Source organism: Euprymna scolopes, chromosome 15, assembly GCF_053919585.1.
Source record: "Euprymna scolopes isolate OS-2025 chromosome 15, ASM5391958v1, whole genome shotgun sequence".
In the NCBI taxonomy this organism is placed as follows: Eukaryota; Metazoa; Mollusca; class Cephalopoda; order Sepiida; family Sepiolidae; genus Euprymna; species Euprymna scolopes.
Genome location: NC_136496.1, coordinates 36,017,456 through 36,036,360, shown reverse-complemented (window position 1 = coordinate 36,036,360; position 18,905 = coordinate 36,017,456). Strand labels below are relative to the sequence as shown.

Here is an 18,905-nt window from a genome sequence, read left to right as displayed (position 1 = left end):
TTGATCGAATCGAGCCTTTTTGATCGACTGTCTAGCCGATGTAAGCATCGAAGTGGAGTGTTACAAGTCACTCAACCACGGATTGGACAGTTATAAATATTGGATCCTATGGCATCATGGGTCACCCAGATGGTTCTGTTTTTTTTTGGGAGTGGAGAGGTTACCTCTCTACATGGGGTTGAAGTTGGTGAATTCATGGCCCTCCAGACAGGAGAACAGATTCTGGAGTTTGATTCACAAGTTCAATAAGAAGCAAGGCTCTGCAGAAAATTTATCTTTAGTTAACCTTTGACAAATAGTTTTGTTTACTAACCAAATAGAAAAGTTAGTAGCAAAACTCACATGATTCTGGAATATGACATCTTCGCTCTACGACGAGTATGTACACTATAAAGATTTTTCCGTATTTTTTCTTTTCTTTTTTTTTTTTTTTTAAAATAAGTGTAATTTTAAATATTCACCAAATTTTATGTTTAGACTTGAAGGTATAAACATTCAAATTTTTTTTTATGTTTTTTTTTAAACGGCCTTCATTAAAAAACGAGTATATTGTTCTACTAAACTTTTATTATTTAAATAATTTGACTTTGCTCGTTTTGTTTAAAAAAAAAAAAAAATACAGGTTGAAAAGACATTTTTCACTTAGCAATGAGCTTTGGAAGACTGTCGTGTACAAAACACAGTCGCCAAAAGATAAGCATTTTATTATTTCTAGTCACCATTTAGAAAACAAAAACATTCGCTTATGTGATTGTGTCACTCGCAACGTAAAGTCCTGAGAAGGTTCCCAAGTTTTAAAAGATGCACCTAAAGAAGAGGTTAAATAAACTGAAACTATACAAAAATAACATCAAAGATGAGAAGATTAGTGTGAATGGTACAATATAAAACGACAATACTTCAAAACTTAACTATTTCATGCATGTCACCCCCACCCACCTCACCCCACATTAGGAAACATAATTGGTAACTAAACATTATTATATGCAGAATGCAATTAACGGAACCCAGTGGAAATTATGTGATGCTTTCTACATCAATATGTATAATTTACTGTTAATAATTATATTTCTTTAGAAAGAACGCCATTCAAGGTCAATACTAAAAAAAGTTATTAAAATAAAAAAATAGTAAAAAAAAAAAAAAAAAAAAAAAAAATTTTTCTACCATAAAAATGTTCATTGTCAGCTAAATATTCTTTATATGAATAAAACCTGTCTCTTCTCTATTTAAAACTGTAACAATTCTTTTTAAAACAATATTCTGTTTTACTGCAAAATTAATTATCAAGTAAATATTTTTTTTCAAATGAATAAAGCGAATGTTACTTTAAGAAATGTATTTTTTTTTTAATTGTATCGTTTTAAAGGATGGGATGACCTAATTTGATTTCGGAACAATTTTAAAATAGGTACATTTGGAATTATTTATTTTAAGAACCTCAAATTAATCACCAATCTTTGCTGATAGGACGATCTGATTTTTTAAAAATGTGTGTGAAAGGTGATAACAAGTATGAACATGAAATACCTTAGTGTATTATATTATACATATGCTATATATAAAAAAAAAAAATTTATGCACAGCAGATAAAATGTATAAATACGGATTCAATTGTGGCATAGGAACCACTGGAATATCTCACTTATTTCACTTGTTTTTTATCCTCATTTTGAATGAACGTGATTGTTCATCTCAAATTGTATATTTTGTGCCAAAATAAAGTTCTAATCTATTTCTTCAGCACAAAAAAAAAAAAAAATTCAATGTTTTGTTTACAACCATTATTTTTTTCTTCTTACACCAAAAATATTTTTACTTTTTAAAATTGTTATGGACAATTTTTTTTTTTTTTAAACTTTCAACATTTTAGCATGCATGCACACACAAATTTTAACAGATAAGTTTAAGTTTTTAAGCTTTAACAGATATTATGTTTCTGAATTTTTGAGATGAGGATTGATAATTTGCATTATTTGGACGACTGTTCTCATCTTGGATGTTATTTTCACAATGTTTTGGATGATGCAAGCGCTGACATTCTTCAGGTGTGGTGAATTTTGCTAACATGTACCTGAAGGTTTTAATCGACTGAAATGTTGTGAGAATAACACTCAAGATGTGAAAAGTAATTCGACGAATTCAAATAATACAAGATTTAATAGAATTCAAATTTTAAAAGAAAAAAATGAAAAACAAAGACAAGTCAATAATTCCATAAATATTTTTGGATAAAAAAGTGAAATTAAATAATTATTTACAGCCATAATTTTTGTTTCTTGTACCAAAAATATTTCTACTTTTTAAAAATATGCTTATGTGCACATACACACACAAAAATAATTTCCAATATTATTTTAGTGCACACAAACAGAATTTAATGAATTTCAAAGGCACAAATTAAAATCTAAAACATAAGTCAATAATTACATAATATTTTTGGATTAAAAAAAAAAAAAAAAAAAAAAAGAAACTTAAATCAAAGTACAATTTTATTTCAAGAAACAAAATACAATTTAAGACCAACAATTAATTTTAACCAAATTTTGGGAAAGAAAATAAATATAAAAGAAAAAATACAGGCAAGATATTCCAACAGTTCCTATGCTACAATTGAACCTTTTTTAAACTTTGCAGTGTTTTAAAACCTTTTTTAAACTTTGCAGTGTTTTAAAACCAAGCAGGTGTATTAGTGCAATCATTTGAATAAGCTAAGCAGGCACATAGTTACTTGGATTAAAAAAAAAAAAAAAAAAAAAAAAATTTTGCAAATTAGTATTTGTTAGCAGATGAAATGGGAGAGTTTATTTTTTAGTAATTAAGATGAAGAAAAAAAAAAAAAAGATTAATTTTTTTTTTTCAGATAACAACATTGCTCTTAAATGACAGACATGAAATTTCATAAATTGTTTTGCACAAACAAAAGAAATTGTTTATTAAAAGTTATAGCATAAGAAATACAACAAAAAGATTAAATTCATTGAATGTAATGAAAAGGAATGCAAAGTTTATTTATATATACACACACTCAAGGGTTGTTCCAAAAGTAAAGCCTTCTATTTTTTTTATTCCATAAATTAAAGAGCTACAAAGACGAGGTTGGTACCATTAAACAAGCAACCTTTTGTGCTCTGAAATGTATTTTTCTACATAGTTACCACTATTCTCAATGCACTTTTGTGAGGAATTCAATGATCCATCCCTACTTCTGATGTACATCCATGACAGTCTTTTTTTTTTTAGTCTCACACCGTCAATATCTGCAACAGATGAAACTTTCAGATTATGAATGCATAAGTTCAGTCATCAAACAATGCAATTTGCAATTCCCTCTGATCCATTCGATTGGAAACAAAAAAACAAACAAAAAAAAATAGAAGGCATTATTTTTGGAACACCCTCGTGTATCAGGTCATCCGCTAAGTTCTATTCGGATTTTAATTCTCTTGAACTTAATAAGCAGAAATATCTAATAGAAATAACTTGTATAGATCGTCACATGTAAATATTTCTTCATCCCATTAGCTATACTTTTCCTTCTCTCATCACCCATCGTACACACATATATCCTTCATTACACTGAGGAAAACGAAAGGAACAGTTGAATTTTTTTTTTTTAAATTATTTTAAAAAGACATTCGTATTTGTACACATCAAAAATCTGTTGATAAAGACACTTTTTGTGTGTGTGTGAGAGAGCGAGAGCGAGAGTTTCTGATGGGTTTCAAAACGGTTGGGCCGTTTCACACACAAGTATTTTATGTGTCTGGGAATGTTCTTAGGTAAATTTTGTACTGGAATATCCCTGATAAATATTGAAAATCGATAACTGAAAAATCAGATTAAAGAAGGAACAGTCCAAGTCTAACCAAAGTTAACACTTTGATACAGCCTAACATCACAAGTGCATTTTAGAAATTTTATTACTGCACAAGTAGAAGGGTCCGGCATATAAATCAGTAGGTTCTTTGATAAAACAGGAGCACATTTGAAATTAATGTTTCTGCTTAGAGCACAATTGAACTATGATACTTTAGCATTTTAAACTTTTGTTCATGTCATTATATAAAATAATTTTATCAAATCAACAGTAGTTTCTCTATAGTGCAATGTAAACTACAATGTATTGTGGACTAAGTCATTACAGGGAGGCATGTGAAGCTTCCTCTAGGTGCATTGTGGTGGTTCCCCGATTAGAGCAGGCAATCGATTTGATTGAAAAATGGGCAATTTCACCGATTTTGATGGCAGTAAAAAGTATTGGAAGTGTGCAACATTCATTTATCCTAATTCAATTGTAAAAAGTATGATTATTTAAATACTTTGTATGATTGGTTAAAAAAAGCCCACTAAAATGTTGGAATATTTGTTTCTAATGTTATTTTCACATTCTTTCAATTTTTGAAGGAGTTTTGGAAAAGGTTCCAGAATTTCTGACATCAATAAAGACATCAGACTGAAGGTGATGATTACAAATCTGCTGTTTGGCTCTAAAATCAACTATTTAACTGATGCCATGACACATATACAATTTTACTTATTTTTATATATATATATATATCTCGTGACACCCTCTACTGATAATTCTCGAAAGGATGAAACACTAGTGGCTGTAGGTATTTAATAATTATTATAGTAAAATAATTATGTCAGCCCCTTTAAGAAACTCGTTTCTCGTCATTGAGCATTTTCAGTTGCATTAAAGTCGATCTTATGTGCCGATCATAATAATGATTAGATCACTCTGACAGACGTTAAAAAGCATTTAAGAAATGTTTTAATTCAACAGCATTTCTCACGGTTAACAGTAGTCGAATGGATTAGGTCCTTGCTAATGAAGCCAGGGATGGCTTCTGTCGCCATGTTCGAATGTATCGACTGGTGTTAATCGTGACACCCAGCACTGATGATTCTCAAAAGGATGAAACACTCGTATCTGTAGGTATTTGATTATTATAGTAAAATAATTATATATATTACAGAAGATTAGAACAACATTGGTACTGTCGGCTTCAAATCTAAACAAAGGGGACCAATCTCTGGTCGCCTATGCCAATTTCTGAAGAGTCCAACATAGGCGATTAGATATTAGTTCCCTTCATTTTAGATTTGAAACCAACGGTACCAATGCTGTTCTGATTTTCTGGAAGACAAATATAGATAAATATTACACTCTTATTTTTTTTTAATTTTCTTAATTATCAAGTATTCTTCTAGGATTCTCTCCCACTAACCTAACATATATATGCTGTAGAAATGTTTAGCTCCATTAAATATACTCACTATTAAATTTCAGAGAATTAAAATCCTGACAAAACTTATTGGAGGACAGAATGAATATACAGATTTGGTGCTTCTTAAGATAATCCTTGCTAACAACAAAAAATATGATTCTAACTTTAAGTTATATAAACATTACTTAAAATTTTCATGAAAATAAATATGTAAAAAATGTTTTTTTTTCAAGATTTAAAGTCTTGCAGCCCGCAAAATCATAGCCATTTTATGAAGTCTTCTTCCCCAAAAAAATTAAATAAAAAGGAAATTATGGTTCTTGTCCAAAATTCCCCTTACGTTAAAAAAACAAAAAAAACAAAGAAAAGAAAAATCTGTATAATGTACATAATCAGGACAAAATAAAAATATCATATTCAAAAAATCATGTAAATTGATTACAGTTTTATTTTTAAATAAGAAAATATAAAATCTTATGAGTAACAGAAGAATGGCTTTCTTGTCCATCATTTTAAAGAAAACAATCTAAGAATAAAAAAAGAAAAGAAAAAAGACACTAAGGGACATAACTCAATAATTCAAACTTGTGAATTCCCATTAATTGCTTAAAAATTATTTTTTTTTTTAAAATAAAACTACTGGATCAATGTATATAATTTTTAGAGTATGATATTTTTGTTTGATCATAGGTTGGTTTATCATAGAGCTTTGTCTTTATTTTTTAATATAGGGTGAACTGAATTTTTTTTTTTTTTTAAATAAATAAATAAAAAAAAATAAATAGTATTTTATTTTTACTAACTGGGAATATTACTTTCCCCTCACCTTAGCAAACCTGCACGACGTGAAATTAGAATCATATTTATTGTCATGATGGACGATTATTATCACAAGAAGCACTATGAAATTCAATAATGTACAAAGGTTTAAATATTCAAAATTCTTTTAGCATCACTAACTTCCTAAACCTGATTGGCATGTTGCTTTAATGCATGTTAAAAAAAAAAAAAAAGAAAAGAAAAGTGTTTGTCATTCAATGGAGATAAAAGGAAATGCCTTACCTGGGTAGACATGGCCTGATTGTTTTCCAAAATTGTATTTCGTTAGGCTCAATTTATTTGAATTACTGTTAATCTTGTGGGAATATGCTAATTTCTGTGAGATTAATGCGTGGCGTGAGGATAAATTGAACAGTCTGGTGAAATAGGTGACGATATTTTGTTTCCAATTTGTGAGATGTGTTTGTGCTGCAGTCGGGTGAGAAATTTTGTTACATTAAGCTGACTAAATAGCATTATATTTGTTAAAAAAAAAAAAAAAAAAAAAAAAAAAAAAAGTAGATGCAGTTGGGTTTTTTGTTTTATGCATATAAGTCCTTTTTGAGTGATTTAATACCAAAGGAAAATACATACTGAAAATGATTAATTATATACATGAATTGAACATGTGTTGCATTCTTTTACACATAAGTGAGGGGAGAAAAAAAAATGAGAGAATTATACCTTTTACCAACAGTGGTATTCAATAACGGTTCATTAACATTTGAAATCGGCACTGTAAATTTCATAATCTGCATTGATATCTGCCAGTCCTTTACATGTAACACTAAGGGAGATAATTCAATATATATTCAAGGGACCAGAAGCATCAGAAGCAATCGATTGAAGTATTAGTAATTTATAGGTCTGCATGATTTTTTTTATTTTTATTTTTATTTTTTTTTATTACATTTTCACCCCAAACAAGGCACATTGTCACTGTGGTGTAGGGGGCTACTATCAGGAGCAGCAACTACTGGGGCACTATGTTGGGATTTGGGCAGCAAGATGTCGGTTCACATTACACTTGAACTTCTGCATGTCAGTACAGTTGGGGAAGCAGGGACCTGGAATGGAATTCCAGAGTCTAGCGGTTCTGGGGAAGAAACTACTGGAGTAGAAAGATCTTCTACATCTAGGGATCTCTACTGTGTGGGGGTGGGATTTAGCTGCCTGTCGGGTTTGTCAAGGGTATCTACGTCGTGTCTGCAGTTCGTCAGAGCATTCACCATTAAAATACTTGTAGAACAGGCAGAGGGATGCAACGTTTCATCGATGGGACAGAGGCTCAAGCTTAGATGCCAGTTTAGGGCCTATCAGATGGCACATCAACCTATTTTGAGTTATTTAATGCTTCTATTTATTTGAATCTCCATAAGGACAAAGTTAGATAAATCATTTTGGTAAAAGCTTTTATGCTACAAGTTCTTAATAACTTAATGATAATAGTCCAGCCAAGACTTCAGCTGGAGGTTTTTCCCTTGGCACCAAAGCCAACATAATATCAATCATTGTTGAGATAATTTGTTCCCTGTTGATGGAGATATGTCTCTGGTCCTGTACAGTTCTAGGTAGTCCACCCTCCCAGGCTTCACATTTTCCCTTTGAAAGGAGGTTAATTTATTGCTAAATCACCCAAGTCACCTCTACCAGGAAATACCAACAGAGTTGCTCAGGCATTTTTTGCAGGCTCGAGTGTTCTTCCTCCAAAATGCTGGCTTTCAAATCCCACTTTCCGATCTTTGTCATATCATTCCTGCTATGGGAGGGAGAGAAATAACCCTTAATAACTTTCAGTATTTATTAATGTTTCACATGTATGTGTTTTGTACACTAATGTTTTATAGGTGTATATTTTATAAATAAATAGTAAGTGATACATTTTACAGGATACTCCACCCTCCAAAAAAAAAGTCACGCATGAAATTTACTCCTTTCTATAATGCAACCATATTTGATACAAATAAACTTCAGTCCATGCCTGACTTGCTCATCGAGTTTCAATCAATCTTTGTTTTATCGCTATTCAAAGATATGAAGGACACCTTCATGATCATCTCATCAGTAGGCAATGTGATCCTGATTTCACTTTTCATTTATCTTAACTTTCCAGATTTCTTCAAAGATAACATCTATCAAAATAATTTGCAAACTATTCCAGAACTGAAGAGGGCCATCACAGCCAAAATCAGGGTACTGCTAAGAAAGACAGGTCAGAGACATTGACAATTTTGCATGTCGTATCTTGGTAGACAAGGCAGGCATAGACTAAAGTTTATTTGTACTAAATATGATTGAATTATGAAAAGGATTGTAAATTTTATTAATGATTTCTATGCTTGGCAGTTTTGGCAGTTGTCATCCTGTATCCCACAAACAGAATTGATTCTGACAAGGACTATAAATATGGGTGAGAATGGACCTATGATTAATGGCAACTACGAGGCGACTTCACACTCAGTTTCAAGACTGAATGCAGTTAACTTTTAATCACAGTCTGGGAGACTGAAAAAAAAAAAAAAATGTATACATAAAAACTGTAACATCTAATTAAGACAACCAAACCTAAAATAGTACATTTAGTGACAAAAATAACAGAAGACACTACTTACCTATTAGGAGTATCATCATAGCTTTTTGGACTGTCGTATTCACTTGGTGTTCGGCTAAGGAAACAAGTTTTGAAAAAAAAAACAAAAAAACTATATTTTAGAAACAAAACTGTAATCCATTTCAATGTCTACATGCATGAATAGCTATTTCTTTACATGTAATACTAAGGGAGATAATTCAGGATCACCAGTATCAGAAGCAACTGATTGAAGTATAGTTTGTAATGTGTGTATGTGCACTTGACTTTCATAACTCGTTCTGACAAGCTTGGTTCTCCAATCGATTCTTTTTATCTTACTGTTTTCTCTTTTCCAATTCATTTTTTTTTTTAATCCTTAGTCATTTCTTTGTCTATATAAACATATCAATTTATGTCAGAAATATTTCTTACTTATAATTACATGCTCAGTGGGGAAGCAAATAAATAAATACCTATGAAGTTGAGTTTTTTTTCTCATTCAGAAATTGACATTAAAACCCTACTTTTTTCATTTAAAAATTATTAAAACGAACTTATGAATACATTCAGTCATGGATATGCAAGCAATTATATGAAGTTTGATTTGCATATTCCTTTGAAAAACAAGCGTTAATTTGTTTTTATTTATTAGAGGATTGGTTTCATTTCACTATTACGCTAAATTCAATTTATGTATAGTTTCTACATTCTGCATAATGTAGAATTTAAGATAAAAACGTTCTAAACATGGAAATATCTATCTATATATCACTTATATAAATGACCGTGTGTGTGTGTGAAAAGTCTATCAAACACCTCTCTGAATATATGGTCTACAGAGTTGAAATTTAATATATAGGGTATTTGGACATGTAGCACAGTTTCAATTTGATTTTTAGCTGACAAGAATTGCTAAGGGGACAAAAAAAAAAAAAAAAAATCAATTGACTGTGGCAGAGTAACATTATTCCTGCTGCTACCTTTGCACATGTGCAAAATTTGGTTTGTTGGTTGGTTGTTGTGGTGGTGTCCACCCTGGATCAGTTGGGCAGGCTCTATCCAACAAATTAACTGCATCCCGTATAACGCCCAACCAGGCGCTGTGGTCAAAGGCTGCTTCCGCTACAAGCATAAGCCATTTATGATTCCATTGGCGGAGCCCGGAGGGGGGGGGGAAGCAAAGGATCATTTCAGTATCCTGTTTCACTGTCCTGAGTTGGTCATCGCAGCATTCTTCCAGTCTGGTGGTAATGCTGGGCCGATGTGCAAAATTAAGCATTTATAGCTTAAATTCGTTAAATTTTTAATGTTTTGTAGCCATGTCAGTAGCTCAGACAGTAACAACGCTAGAGAGATAAATAACAATTAAGTCTAGAGCGCTAAATGTTCTGGTTTCGATTCTAGCAGATGGTACCTAAGTCATATTTTTTATATCATTATTATATATTGAATAATAATCAATAAAGAATTAGCTCGATGATTACAGATAAGAAACATGCATTAATTAAAATACAATATTTATGCATATTTTATGATTGGGCAACACCGAGCAACCTGCTAGTTCTTTTCTAAAAATACATTTTTCCTGATATCAATTTCCAAATACAGTAGAACCCCTGAATACGGTGGCCCTAGGATACATTTTTTTCAGGTTACGATGTGGAATACAATGTTTTTCTTGCCCCTGGTTTTGGTATTTGCCCCACCTTATGGTGTTATTTATAATTTTTTTCATTTATATACATGCGTAATATATACTGTACTGTATTTTGTTACTAATTTTTAATATGTATTGTATAAAATTTTATTTAGGCTCCGCCATACGTCGATTTCACCTTACGATCCCAATCCCAGAACAGATTATGCCGTATCCTGGGGTTCTACTGTAGTATGCAATGTAGAATTGTCAGCTACCAATCTTTTGTTGCAACAACAGATGTAACCTTAAACTAAACATAAAAGCAATGTGTGTGTGTGTGTGTATATATATATAAAATTCTATTCAATTAACTAATTCAATTAACTTTCTTGAAGTTATATATTTGGATTTTACCGTCACTGGATTATTTATCTTCCACCAGACTATCCATTCATGTGTAATCACCTTTTTCTTTACCATATTCCCTCTGCTTCACTTTTTTTGTTATCAAGTAAGATCTTTGACTTGTTGCTTCATCAAATACTTTTGCATGCAAAATCCGATCCCGCATTTTGCTAATTCCTACCCTCTGATGAGAAGGAAAGTATTTCTTCGAAACTCCGCAGATTAAGGACTATCCACTTATCTAGTGTTTCCTTTTCAGATTAAATATGTTTTTAACTCATTTCAAAGTGTTTTTTTAACATGTTTTATTAACTGTTTGCTCGTGTATGTATATATATATATATATATATACCCAAACCCTCTGGCCTTCATGGAGGGGAGATTAAAACTTGTTGCTATGGTTTCAAATGATCTGAAATAACAGCAAGGGAAGAGTTGATTCCAAATATTTCTCATGTGTTATATCTCCCCTCTTTTGGAAATAGGGTACGAGTATGATATTTTGTAAAATATCCAGTATCAAATAATCCTTATACACTGTAAAATTTACTTTATGTATGAAAACAAAAGAGAGGAGATATATGAGAAATATTTGGAATCAAGTCTCCCTTGCTGTCATTTCAGATCATTTGAAACCATAGCAGCAAGTTTTAGCCTCTCCTCCACCAAGGCCAGAGGTTTTGGGGAAATATCAAATATTTTGTAATTCATATGCAAAACTAGGAAAACAAATGACTATGAAACATTTTATGGCTGTAAACAAGTGCCAAAAATAGGCTCTGGATGATGGATGATCCCTTTAATGTGTGACCTGAAGGGAAAATGTCATATAGCTCGCTATACAATTCAGGTCATTAGCTTTTCAACAAGCCTTCATTTGTTAAATTGTGATCAATAGTCGTTGAGATTTCGAATTTATAAAATTGTCAAAAAAAGTGGTGTGTATATATATAAATATATATATATATATATATATATATATATATATATATATATATAGCAAAATTGAATAATGAAATGCTCCTATCTTTAGTTCTATGGAATGAAACTTCCATGAAAATTTGCATGCTTTTTGAAGATTATAATACTATTCTATGGTTAAAATTTTATAAAAATTATTAAAAAAAAGAACCTATATTTTCAAACCAATAAAATACGCCCAAATTTGCCTACATTTGTATATATAGTGTTCTGGCAGGCAGCTTCAGTTTTGCTGCTTTGGTTGTCTCCTCCGTGGCTTTGCCAAGCCACTAATATATCTCCGTCTCTAACACTAAAAAAAAAAAAAAAAAAAAATCGAAATTCAAAATAAGAATTAGATTATTACTTACATGGAAAATTATATTCAATTCGAAACAAAATGGCGGCATTTTGAGTGTTTTTTTTTTTGTTTTAAATATGTTTAATAGCCTTGAAATCTGTGCTTATCCAAAGCATTTTATCTTGTTCTTCACTTGCCAAGGATAAAATTATGACATTGATATTGAGTTAGGAAAGATTAAAAAAAAAAAAAATTAAAAATGAATAATCAAAAGTATTGAATACATAATAAGAATGTGTCCCTAGTAAAAAAAAAAATAAAATAAAAATCTTCTGGTTAGAATCAGAGTGTCATATCTGTACTGTCCTCAGTCAGTGAAGGTGAAATCTTTCTAGACTGAGGCAATTTTCATACCTTATTTTGGATTTTGATTTTTTAACAGATCTAACACTAGAATAAAAGACAGTGTGTATTTATTTATAACTCCGTCTCGTCACAAAATTTAGCAAATAAAAACCTGTCAAATGAGTCTATTTTAAGTATTTAAAGGAACTGAGAGGAGAATAACTTTGGGTTTATTTTCAGCAGCTTTGTAACTCTTGCTTTCCTTGTTTTGTCCTTTGCATTCTATGAATATATATCTGATAAAGAGGAAAAAATGCTGTAGGTTGGAATCTATGTATCAAATACTTATTGGCTACTTTTTGACCTTTAAATTTTTTTTTTATTTTAAGCTCTTTATACGAGGTGGCTTCATGCCTTGGCTGGAGCAATTTCCATGTAAGAAAAAAAATAAAAAATAAAGTCAGATAACTCATCCTTCCTGTCTTCAATCTATTTCTATAAGACAATTTTTTTTCACTTTCTGAAATCTATACCAATTTGTTTCTTTTATTATTTAAACATTTTCCCTGATTGAGACATTTTCTTTCTTACTTCTTTTTAAAACTTTGCCAATTCAGACATAATTTTATATTAATTTGAAAATTAGTGCAAACACTGATAAGAAATTTTTTGTTATTTTTATTTTCTAGTTTATTTCAAAATTTTTTATTTCCAACAGAAATTTGGCAAATGTTAAAAGCTAAGTCAGAGCAGAATGCAAGAAAAATTCTGTATAGATATTAAAAATAGTTTTATTTTGTTTTTCTTACATATTTGAGAAATCATTTCTATTTAAAATCCATTATTACACATATAAACTTGAGAAAAGCATATTTGAAATGTGTAAACATTATTTTTACAAGTGAAATCAAAACAAAATGGTGATCAACATTGACCTGATGTGTTTTCACTTATTAAAATAATGTTGAAATTTCAAGCATGTTTTTCCCCCCGAGTTTACATGCGTAATACTAAATGGATTTTAAATCAAAATGATTCCTCATTTGATAATATAAGAAAAATAAAATGAAACCATTTTAAATGCTTAAACAGAATTTTTCTAGCATTCTGCTCTGACTGTAATCTTAAACGTCTGTCCTCAGTCAATGAAGAGAAATCCTTCTAGACTGAGGTGATTTTTATATCGTATTTTGGATTTGGATTTTTCACACATTAAAAACAGACTTTCTATCTAATTCTGCTCTTTTGGTGATGCAAATAAATAAGGATACTGCTATTACTAACCGGCAGTAGATTACCACTGTTGACCAAGGGAAAAGACTATCAGGTATGTGTACTTAGTATGATGATGTATGGAATGGAGAATTGAGGACATGTGTTGCATGGAGAGAAATGATAGGGGAATATGATGGATGTGTAATGTGAGTTTTAAAGACAGACTTAGTTTAGATGATTTCAGAGAAAGCTTATGTGAAAATTTTATAATAGGCCTTATTATTTTAGTGTGAAAGGGAGACCTACACATGGTCATTTATGTATAAACTAGGCCGAGTGCCTGTTGTTGTCAGGGTGTTTTGAGGTGTTTGTTGCACAAAAAAAAATTTTTTTAAAGTGGTAGTAGGGAGGCTGTACCGCGAAGGAGGAAAAGAATGTGAACTCCCCCCCCCCCAAAAAAAACGATGTATTTACTGTTATGCCCATCCCCAAACCGGAAGTGATGAATGTTTAAAATAAGGTTAGTCAATCGAAAAGAGGGGATGACTTTCGAACTTTCGAAAATATCGGCAAAAAAAAGCAACCTCTCCCTGTAGAAAAGTGCCTAGTTGAGGGTGAAGAAAATGTTTTCAGCCAATTTTTCGATATTTGTTGTCCGAAGGGTAGAGCTTCAAAACGATACTGATCTCAAGAAAATCCATTGCCTCTGTCGAAAGTTCTTGCGAGACATACATACATTTAAACAGACAGGTGACATTTATATTATAGATTTATTGCAAAAAAAAAAAAAAAAAAAAAAAAAAGATAAAACTTATACAATATAGGTAGATGTGTGCAGAACGAGATCTTGTTGGTATGGTCACATTGACAGAATGGATGAAAGTTCTTGGATTAATAGATGTAGAACAGTTGAAGTAGTAGGGTCAGTTGACGGGAAGCCAAAGAAATCATGGGGGTGGGAGTGGATTCGAGAGAAAAAGAAATAACTTCAAGATCTGGTCAGAGAAAGTTATTTTAAAAATCAATTTTTAAAAGCCATTCAAATACATGCCAGCATGTAAAACAGACATTTAATATGGTGATAATAAATAAGAGATATACCTTTCTTCGTCTTTTTCCACCAGATTTTGAAGAGTCGTATTTAATCGAAGCCTGGCAGAACTTACTTCTGAAAGACAAAAACGAAAGCAAAATTTGTATTTTTTAAACATTAATATAAAAAAATAAATAAATAAAAATAATGTATAAAGATCGCAGCTATGAAAGAACGCAAGATAAAATCTGTTTAGGTATTAAGGATAGTTTTATGTTGTTAATTGTTATTACTGTCGTATATTACTAAATGAGGAATCATTTTCATTTAAAATCCAGTTAGTATTATGCATCTAAAATTGAGAAAAGTACATTTGAAAAAGTGTCAACTTATGTGAATAAGCAAAATCAAAACAAAATTTGTGTTTGACCTGACGTCGTGCGATTTTGCGTATTCATAATGTTGAGACCTTTCAAACATATTTTAGTTTTAGATAGATAATACCAATTGAATTTTTAATGGAAATGATTCCTAATTTAGTAATCTATCTATATATTTATAAAAGTGAATGTGTCTGTGTGTCTGTCTGTGTGCGTACATTTCCCTACGCAATAACTGTCAATTTTCAGTCTACAGACTCGAAATTTGATGTACAGGGTACTGAGATTTGGAAAAATCGATGGGATTGGTTTTCAGCCAGAAATTTCACTGTTAAGGGGGTCAAAGCTCAACGATTTGACCTTTGAGAACTCTACCAAACTCCTCCGCCAATTTTGGGTCTAAACACTTGAAATTTTAGATGTAGGTTACTTGGACATGGATCTAATTTTATAATTAGATTTGAGGAACAACAGTTCCTGTCTTCAAAGTTCTGTTCTATATGGAGGGTGAGCACCTTGATGCATTTCACCTTAAATTTGGTGAAATAGTGACCATGTTAAATGAGGAATACCAAAGCAGTTGGATGTTCGACATTTTACTTGATAAAGAGAGGTTGATTAAAGTCCTTTATCACTTGGAAGTGGGTGATAAGAAACTCCTCACCACCATTGCAGGCAGATGGCAGCTTTGTTAGGGATGTGGTGAGATAGGCCACATCACCATGGAGTGTCCCAAAAGAGACTTCAACCAAACCCGAAGACAAGAGTGAACAACACTTAAAAGTTTCCCTCCCCTCAAGAAACTGCTAAAAAGGACACTTCCCCAGAGGACCCTGATTGCAAGCCCTGGCAGATTATAGCCAGGAAGAAGACCTCTGGCTACCTTGCTATAGACCAAATGTAAAAGTAGGCTATGTTAACAAATGACCCAGGTAGGGAGAAGTATGTCGAGGTTGTCAATCTCAAGAACACATTGGATACTTTGAGAATGGATACTCCTGAATCCTCCAGCAAACTACCCCCCCATTCCTCAATCTCCTGTAAAACCATCAACATCCAAAGACTGCACCCAATCCCCTAAACCAAACCCCATTCACCTACAAAGGTTATGCCTCCTCCTATCACAGCTCTCATACCTCAGAAGCTACCCAAATTAATCCCCCTTAGTCTTGTCAAAAAAAAAAAAAAAAATCCGCCCCCTCCACTGTTCCAGATATTTGCTAGAGATGCGGGTTCCCTTACGAGGTTTTGGTAAGTGGTATTAGTAATAAAGCGATTGAGCCCACATCACCTTTTCCGACTGGCAAATTGGTGTATCTGCCAGTTTAAAAAGAGGGTCTTTATACTAACACCTTTTCCTTTCTTTTCATTGTAAATATCACTTCTCTTGATCCACCTCCAATCTTCCTTTCGCATATTGTTATAAAATTGGGTTTAAGTATCTTAGTCATAGTATGAGTTTTTGGTGATTGAAGAAGGATGTATACACTGATAGATGTATAGTATAAATGCGGTATTGTGGTGAGAGTAAAGTGAAAGCAGGATCTAGCTAAGTTAGCTTACGCAGCATTAGTTAGGCATGACCGGTCTCTCCCACATTTCCCAATTTTTCAGCCTTGTGCCAAATTTTTCTTTAAAACCCTTATTATTCTTATTTAAAATATATAATGTCTTCCAGTGGCAGTCTTTGAGTTGAGTAGATTCGTTTGGGGTATCTTGTCTGCCTGAAAATATCTTAGTGTATTTCTGTTACCTACACACCGAGCTATTTGGGGTGGGTGAGTAAGGTGCTCCTTCTGTAGTTTACTTCTGGAACTCTTTGACGTTCACTTATAGAGATCCTCAATTTTTTACCTGCACTAGAGTTTGGACGCACAGGTTTATGATTTATAGTCTTGTATTACTTGACTCCTGGCAAAACTCAGAGGTCGTGATTTAGGAATATTTCGCAACCTTAACACCAGACCCAACTGATTTATTCATCGCTTTGGTGTCGGAGAATGATATGCTTAACATCGGGGGGAGGGGGGGTGTATACCCCTAAAAAGCAATTCTTTGCAGGTAAGTCTTCAGTAGGACAACCAGGCCACATTGACCCATAAAATTAAATATAATCCACATTTGGGCACCTTACGCCTAGAATGTGTGTTTCAAACCTTATGACAATTGGTTAATTAGGAGTGAATCCTGTACATACAATTACACATAACTAGATAAATAATGAAAACAAGCACAAGGGACCGACATAAGCCGGTGGGAAATATTGGTACTTATGCAGAATATAAACTGTGCTGAAATGTTATCTAGAAACCCATTCTTAACGTGTAGAGAACTTAAGAAATCTGTACTTATGCATTTATGTTACCGTGCTGAAATAAATTATTTAGAAAGCCATTCTTAACATGGGGGAGAGGGGGTGTTTTGTAACTATTCTCTTTTTCACTTAACTATTTAGGTACTTGTACAGTTTAATAAAGACATTGAAAAATGAAAATATTGAAGAAAAAAAAAAGGTTATATTTTACGTATCCGTTTTGGGTACTCATGCAGAGAGTGATCCGTGCTGAAATATTTAAAAAGCCATTCTTAACATGGGGAGGGGAGGGTGTTTTGTACCTATTCTGTACTTTAACCTTACAATTGAATAAAAAAAAAAAACCCATAAAACTTTAATTAAACGTGGAAATACGATTTAAAAAAATAACGCAGATTACACTCTGCATTAGCACCCTGTTTTGGACTGAAGAAAATCTCCAACAATTTTTTTTTACTTAATTTGATAGAGTATTTTTTTTTTTCCCCCAGCGGAAAAACACGTTTTTATAACAGCACGTTGAAGGTAGACATCTTTAAATTTTTGTTTGGATTTTTAGAACACGCCAAGGGGAGATAACTCCATTTAAAGCAACGACACTCCCTCCCCATCTTTAATACTAGCTTTTCTTCCTAAAAATCGAACCTTTTGCTCGATATCATAACAAATTGGTTTTTCCACTGTAAAAAAAAAAAAAAAAAAAAAAGAACACTACTGGATTAAATTAATTCCAATTTTTTTTTTTCGGAGAACTTCATTCCATAACGGATACTTACAATATACACTTTTTTCGGTAAACAACAACAACAACAACAGAACACCGACCACTCTAATTTGTTTTTGTTAGGGGTAATCAAGGTCGCTGACAACGAATCTGATAATCAAACCCGACGCAAATTTACCGTTTATATGGTTATGAACCCCTGGAGCTTGAGACTATTTTGTGCCATTTTACCGCCTTACGTACGTGTAAGAAAAACACTACCGAAGGCGGTGATGACACAAAATAGTTTCAAGGTCCAGGGGGTTCATACCATATAAACGGTAAATTTGCGGCGGGTTTGATTATCAGATTCGTTGTCAGCGACCTCGATTACCCCTAAAAAAACAAATTAGAGTGGTCGGTGTTCTGTTGTTGCGTAAGGTAACATTTACCCCTTTTTTTTTTTCGATATTTTCATTTTTTTAATGTCTTGATTAAACTGTACAAGTACCACAATATAAAAGATATCGTAAAAAACTTAATTTAACTTTAAAATACTATATAAAAAAAAAATAAAATAAATAGCGCGTTAACGAAAGTGCATAAGCACAAAAAAATTCGTACTTTCACTTAACAATTTAATAAATAAAAGGGTGCTTATGCAATGCACTTAATGAACTGAACCGCACTATTTTTAATTAGTATTTTCAAGTTAAATCAAAGTTTTACGGGATCTTTTTTTTTTTTTTTTTTTTTTTTTTATTTCTTTAAATTAAATTGTTAGGTGAAAGTACAGAATAGTTACACACACCCTCCTCTCCCATGTTAAGGATGGATTTCTAAATAATAACGTTATTATTGCAGCACGGTTCAATAAGTACATAAGTACCAAGATGAGATACCGTAATAATTGAATTTAACTCGAAAATCCTATGTAAAATATACTATGGTCCGTATTTCGCACAAATATCGAAATTTGAAAGTA

At 31.9% G+C, this 18,905-nt stretch overlaps 1 protein-coding gene across 2 annotated transcripts in view; it reads right to left on the bottom strand.

Moving 5' to 3' along the window:
* LOC145293780 (protein lin-37 homolog) overlaps positions 1–18,905 on the bottom strand; it is a 62,919-nt gene that overhangs the window by 43,613 nt on the left and 401 nt on the right. For both annotated transcript variants that reach the window (XM_080140314.1, XM_080140313.1), the window contains exons 2-3: positions 14,592–14,658; positions 8,666–8,719 (exon numbers count right to left, since the gene is read on the bottom strand). In XM_080140314.1, coding sequence (XP_079996440.1) covers positions 8,666–8,719; positions 14,592–14,658 — 121 coding nt within the window. The remainder of the gene's footprint in view (positions 1–8,665; positions 8,720–14,591; positions 14,659–18,905) is intronic.